Source organism: Calidris pugnax, unplaced genomic scaffold (assembly GCF_001431845.1).
Source record: "Calidris pugnax isolate Ruff unplaced genomic scaffold, ASM143184v1 scaffold272, whole genome shotgun sequence".
In the NCBI taxonomy this organism is placed as follows: Eukaryota; Metazoa; Chordata; class Aves; order Charadriiformes; family Scolopacidae; genus Calidris; species Calidris pugnax.
In genome coordinates this window covers 882321-888817 of record NW_015091016.1, presented here as the reverse complement: position 1 = coordinate 888817, position 6497 = coordinate 882321, and the positions used below count along the sequence as shown (strand labels likewise).

Sequence of the window (6497 nt, the reverse complement as noted above, 5' to 3'; positions counted from 1 at the left end):
TTTGGGGGGTGAGGGTCCCCCTCGGGCAGCAGGGAGGGACGAGCCGTTGCTGCCCACGGCTGGGGGGGGGTCTACGGCTTGATGGCTTCTTCCCCCCAACATAGTACCCACGGGGGGGGGTTGTGCCCACCGGTGTGGTGCTGGGCAGCCCACGCTGCCCAGGAACCCCCAAATCCGCTTTATTTTCCTCAGAAACGGACTGGGCCGGGGTGAAGTGTGAGATCGTGGTGAAGACGGAGCCGAAGGAGGAGTCCTACATCGGCTGTCCCCAGGGCACGGGGGCCACCAGTGTCACCAGCCTCCCCAGCACTGGTGAGCAGAGTTGGGGGGGCCTGGGGGAGGGCTGGGAGCTTGGTGAGACCCCCCAGGATGGAGCCCCCTGCCCCACAGGGGCTGCTCCGGGTGGCTGCAGAGCGTGGGGACATCCCCGTCCCCGAGGGCTTGGTGGTGGGATGGGGAGAACGTGGGGACATCCCCAAGGGTTTGGTGACAGGAGGATGGGGACGTCCCCAGGGGCTCGGTGGTGACATGGATGGAGCGTGGGGACATCCCTGGGGGCTTGATGCTGGACAGAGCGTGGGGATGTCCCCAAGAGCTCAGTGCTGGGTGGTGGGGACATCCCTGAGGTCTTGGTTCCAGCAGGGGCAGAGCATGGGGACATCCCTGGGGGCTCGCTGGTGACATGGATGCAGTGTGGGGACATCTCCAAGGGCTTGGTGCTGGGAACATGGGGACATCCCTGGGGGCTCGCTGGTGACATGGATGCAGTGTGGGGACATCTCCAAGGGCTTGGTGCTGGATGGTGGGGACATTCCTGGGGTCGCCATGGTGACACAGATGGAGTGTGGGGACATCCCCAAGGTCTTGGTGGTGACAGGGTCAGACTGTGGGGACATCCCTGAGGGCTCTGACCCAGGGCCCGTGCCTTTCCCCCCCAGGGATCAAAGCCGAGGTGAAGAGCGAGCCCGAGGAGGAGCCCGACGGCGGTTTCTGCCCCGGTGTCCCCGAGGGGGATGTGTCCCACCACCCCCCTGCCTGTGAGTTGGGCTGGGGTGGCGGGGGGAGGGCATGGTGACCCTGTCCTGTGCCACCAAGAGGTTGGTGACACTGTCCCACACCGCCCAGGTCATGGTGACACCATCCCATGCCACCCTGGGGATGGTGACACCTTGTCCTGTGTCACCCAGGGGCCGGTGACACTGTCCCACACCACCCAGGTCATGGTGGCACTTTGTCCCATGACACCGAGGTCATGGTGACACCTTGTCCCATGCCACCCTGGGGGTGGTGACACTGTCCTGTGCCACCCTGGGGTCTAGAGCCACCGGTGGCTCCTCTGTCCCTGCCGGTGCCCCCCACAACACCCTGCTCTCCCCCCGCAGGTGACACCAAGCCCGAGATCATCGTGAAGGTGGAGCCGGAGGAGGAGCCCCTCATGGGGTGCCCCCCAGGTCTGGGTGACCCAGGAGCTCCTGGCCACCGCGGCAATGCAGGTGACCACTGGGGTGACCACCGGGGTTGCTCCAGGGGACTGGGGGGAGCTGTGGGGGCAAGTGTCCTGGCTCCTTGGAGGGTCCTCTCTGGACAGGGCTGGAAGAACTTGGGGGAGTGAAGCTTTAGGGTCTGCTCTGGCCCCCGTCCTCGCTGCCCCCCCTCGCCATGTGCCGGTGCCACCCGGGTCGGGGGTCTCTCCTCCTCCCGGGGGCTCCGAGGTGCACCCTGTGGCAGAAAAGGGGGGACCCTCTGGCCCAAGCTGGGGGGTCTTTGGAGGAGGGATGTCCTGAGGGGGGGGACGTGGCCGGGGGGGGGTCTCCTGGGAGGGCTCCCGAGCTGTGGCAAGTGATGGCCCCTTCTCTTGCCAGAGGGGACCGGTGGCCGGTGGCCCAAGGAGGAGCCCGAGGAGGCGAAACCGGGGGTGGCCGAGCTGGAGAAGAGTCTGGGGGCTGCCCGGGGGGGCTCCCTGGGACCCCCCGTCAGCTGGTGGACGGTGGCCGAGCCCCGGTGTCCTCCGGTGGCACCTGGGGGGCCGTTGGCCACCCCCGAGCCCCGGGGGCTCTGCCTGGAGAAGGGGAGAGCTGCGGTGGGTGGCACCGGGCAGGACCCCCCCTCCTCCTGCGGGGTGGGCAACGCCGCCTCCCGGCACCCCCCCCCAAAGCCGGGGCGTCGCGCCCGTGGCCGGGGGGGCGAGCGTCCCTTCGGCTGCAGCGAGTGCGGGAAGAGCTTCCAGCACCGGGGCAACCTGGTGACCCACCTGCGGGTCCACACCGGGGAGAAGCCCTTCTCCTGCCCCGTCTGCGGCAAGAGCTTCAGCCAGAAGGGCGACCTGATGCGGCACCAGCGCATCCACACCGGGGAGAAGCCCTTCGAGTGCGGCGTCTGCGGCAAGAGCTTCTGCTCCAAGCAGACCTTCGTCCTCCACCAACGCATCCACACGGGGGAGAAACCCTTCTCCTGCCCGGACTGCGGCAAGAGCTTCAACCGCAAAGCCAACTTCCTCACCCACCAGAAGATCCACCGCGGCGAGCGCCCCTTCGTCTGCCCCGAGTGCGGCAAGGGCTTCTGCGCCAAGAAGACCTTCCTCCTCCACCAGAAGATCCACGGGGGCGAGCGCCCCTTCGCCTGCCCCCAGTGCGGCAAGAGCTTCAGCCGCAACGGCGACCTGACGCGGCACCGGCGCATCCACACGGGCGAGCGCCCCTTCTCCTGCCCCGACTGCGGCAAGAGCTTCAGCCACAACGGCGAGCTGGTCAAGCACCGCCGCATCCACACCGGGGAGAAGCCCTTCTCCTGCCCCGACTGCGGCAAGAGCTTCAACCGCAAAGGCACCCTCATCACCCACCGCCGCATCCACACCGGCGAGCGCCCCTTCGCCTGCCCCGACTGCGGCAAGACCTTCAACCTGAAGACCACCCTGATGAAGCACAAGCGCATCCACACGGGCGAGCGCCCCTTCGCCTGCCCCGACTGCGGAAAGAGCTTCAAGTACAAGGGCAACCTCCGCACCCACCGCCTCACCCACGCCGCGGAGAGGGTCTACCCCTGCGCCCAGTGCGGCCAGGCCTTCGCCCACAGGAAGGAGCTGACGGCCCACCAGGGCGCCCACCAGGAGAAGGTCCTCTCCCGCTGCCGGGAGGGGGAAGCCTTCGGCCCCTTCCTCCCCGTGCGCCCCCTCCTCCTGCCCCGCGCCCACCTCCCGCTGCCCATGGACGCCTTGGCCGAGTACAAGTGAAAGGCTGGTGGTGGTGGTGGTGATGGTGGTGGGACACCATCACTGGAGACTTAGCCCTGCCCGTGGGGCCAGCGGTGGGTCGGGGACAGGGGTTATCTGGGCTGTGGGGGGTCCACGGTGGGGGTGAAGGGGGGCTGGTGCTCCCACCTCAGCCTGTGGGGGACTTTTGGGGGTCCCCACCCTGGAGTCGCTGTCTTGGGATGCCACCAGCTTTGGGCAGAGCTGGGGCCACTTGTGGGGGGACGCCGTGGGGCTGGGACTTGGGGTGAGGGGGGTTGGTCCTCTGGCCTCAGCTCGTGGGGGACTTTTGGGGTGTCCCCTCCCCCCGGAATCCCTGTCTGGGGGTGCCACTGGCTTTGGGCAGAGCTGGAGCCAGTGGCCACTTTGGGGGGGGACGGGACACGGTGGGGCTGGGTCTCGGGGTGAGGGGAGCTGGTGCTCCTGTCTCAGCTCCTTGGGGGGCTTTTGGGGTGTCCCGTCCCCCCCGGAGTCGCCGTCGTGTTTGCTGTTTGGAAACCCCTCGGAAGCAATGGGTGGAGGTGACAACTGGGGTGTCCTTGTGTGTCGTCCCCCCCCCCCGGGCCAGCGCTGGGCTCCCCCAGCACGGGAAAAAGAAAAGCCCCCTCCCACGGTGGGTGTCGTGTCCTTGGGGGGCAGGATGAGACCCCGTGGGACGCGGGGGACAGGACCACCCCTATTTATAGCTCCCATCCCTTCTTTTCTAACCCAGAAACTAATAAAAAGTGAAAAATGATACGGGGAACCCCCTTTTTCTGCTGGAATTTGCTGCCCTGGATGGGCCCCCCCTCGCCCTGGGACCCGGCGAAGCTTTTGGGGGGTGGGGGGGGCACCCACAGGTGGGGGTATGGAAGGGGACCTGCAATCCCGTGGGGGGGGTTCAGTAGCCACAGTGGCCATCGCAGGGGTAGGAGTAGCCACAGTGGCCCCCCCCCAAAGCCGGGGCGTCGCGCCCGTGGCCGGGGGGGCGAGCGTCCCTTCGGCTGCAGCGAGTGCGGGAAGAGCTTCCAGCACCGGGGCAACCTGGTGACCCACCTGCGGGTCCACACCGGGGAGAAGCCCTTCTCCTGCCCCGTCTGCGGCAAGAGCTTCAGCCAGAAGGGCGACCTGATGCGGCACCAGCGCATCCACACCGGGGAGAAGCCCTTCGAGTGCGGCGTCTGCGGCAAGAGCTTCTGCTCCAAGCAGACCTTCGTCCTCCACCAACGCATCCACACGGGGGAGAAACCCTTCTCCTGCCCGGACTGCGGCAAGAGCTTCAACCGCAAAGCCAACTTCCTCACCCACCAGAAGATCCACCGCGGCGAGCGCCCCTTCGTCTGCCCCGAGTGCGGCAAGGGCTTCTGCGCCAAGAAGACCTTCCTCCTCCACCAGAAGATCCACGGGGGCGAGCGCCCCTTCGCCTGCCCCCAGTGCGGCAAGAGCTTCAGCCGCAACGGCGACCTGACGCGGCACCGGCGCATCCACACGGGCGAGCGCCCCTTCTCCTGCCCCGACTGCGGCAAGAGCTTCAACCGCAAAGGCACCCTCATCACCCACCGCCGCATCCACACCGGCGAGCGCCCCTTCGCCTGCCCCGACTGCGGCAAGACCTTCAACCTGAAGACCACCCTGATGAAGCACAAGCGCATCCACACGTTCTCCTGCCCCGACTGCGGCAAGAGCTTCAGCCACAACGGCGAGCTGGTCAAGCACCGCCGCATCCACACCGGGGAGAAGCCCTTCTCCTGCCCCGACTGCGGCAAGAGCTTCAGCCACAACGGCGAGCTGGTCAAGCACCGCCGCATCCACACCGGGGAGAAGCCCTTCTCCTGCCCCGACTGCGGCAAGAGCTTCAACCGCAAAGGCACCCTCATCACCCACCGCCGCATCCACACCGGCGAGCGCCCCTTCGCCTGCCCCGACTGCGGCAAGACCTTCAACCTGAAGACCACCCTGATGAAGCACAAGCGCATCCACACGGGCGAGCGCCCCTTCGCCTGCCCCGACTGCGGAAAGAGCTTCAAGTACAAGGGCAACCTCCGCACCCACCGCCTCACCCACGCCGCGGAGAGGGTCTACCCCTGCGCCCAGTGCGGCCAGGCCTTCGCCCACAGGAAGGAGCTGACGGCCCACCAGGGCGCCCACCAGGAGAAGGTCCTCTCCCGCTGCCGGGAGGGGGAAGCCTTCGGCCCCTTCCTCCCCGTGCGCCCCCTCCTCCTGCCCCGCGCCCACCTCCCGCTGCCCATGGACGCCTTGGCCGAGTACAAGTGAAAGGCTGGTGGTGGTGGTGGTGATGGTGGTGGGACACCATCACTGGAGACTTAGCCCTGCCCGTGGGGCCAGCGGTGGGTCGGGGACAGGGGTTATCTGGGCTGTGGGGGGTCCACGGTGGGGGTGAAGGGGGGCTGGTGCTCCCACCTCAGCCTGTGGGGGACTTTTGGGGGTCCCCACCCTGGAGTCGCTGTCTTGGGATGCCACCAGCTTTGGGCAGAGCTGGGGCCACTTGTGGGGGGACGCCGTGGGGCTGGGACTTGGGGTGAGGGGGGTTGGTCCTCTGGCCTCAGCTCGTGGGGGACTTTTGGGGTGTCCCCTCCCCCCGGAATCCCTGTCTGGGGGTGCCACTGGCTTTGGGCAGAGCTGGAGCCAGTGGCCACTTTGGGGGGGGACGGGACACAGTGGGGCTGGGTCTCGGGGTGAGGGGAGCTGGTGCTCCTGTCTCAGCTCCTTGGGGGGCTTTTGGGGTGTCCCGTCCCCCCCGGAGTCGCCGTCGTGTTTGCTGTTTGGAAACCCCTCGGAAGCAATGGGTGGAGGTGACAACTGGGGTGTCCTTGTGTGTCGTCCCCCCCCCCCGGGCCAGCGCTGGGCTCCCCCAGCACGGGAAAAAGAAAAGCCCCCTCCCACGGTGGGTGTCGTGTCCTTGGGGGGCAGGATGAGACCCCGTGGGACGCGGGGGACAGGACCACCCCTATTTATAGCTCCCATCCCTTCTTTTCTAACCCAGAAACTAATAAAAAGTGAAAAATGATACGGGGAACCCCCTTTTTCTGCTGGAATTTGCTGCCCTGGATGGGCCCCCCCTCGCCCTGGGACCCGGCGAAGCTTTTGGGGGGTGGGGGGGGCACCCACAGGTGGGGGTATGGAAGGGGACCTGCAATCCCGTGGGGGGGGTTCAGTAGCCACAGTGGCCATCGCAGGGGTAGGAGTAGCCACAGTGGCTGTTGCAGGTGTCGTGGTAGCCCCATTTCCCCCCTAGATTGGGTGCAATTAT

General features: G+C 67.2%; 1 protein-coding gene across 1 annotated transcript in view; it reads left to right on the top strand.

Moving 5' to 3' along the window:
- LOC106896046 (zinc finger protein 271-like) overlaps positions 1–5585 on the top strand; it is a 6340-nt gene extending 755 nt beyond the window's left edge. Inside the window, exons 2-7 of the mRNA XM_014955758.1 lie at positions 193–312; positions 939–1037; positions 1383–1493; positions 1863–3031; positions 4220–4844; positions 4926–5585. Of these exons, the coding sequence (XP_014811244.1) occupies positions 193–312; positions 939–1037; positions 1383–1493; positions 1863–3031; positions 4220–4844; positions 4926–5500 (2699 nt within the window). The 3' untranslated portion in view covers positions 5501–5585. The remainder of the gene's footprint in view (positions 1–192; positions 313–938; positions 1038–1382; positions 1494–1862; positions 3032–4219; positions 4845–4925) is intronic.
- The last annotated feature ends 912 nt before the right edge of the window (positions 5586–6497 follow it).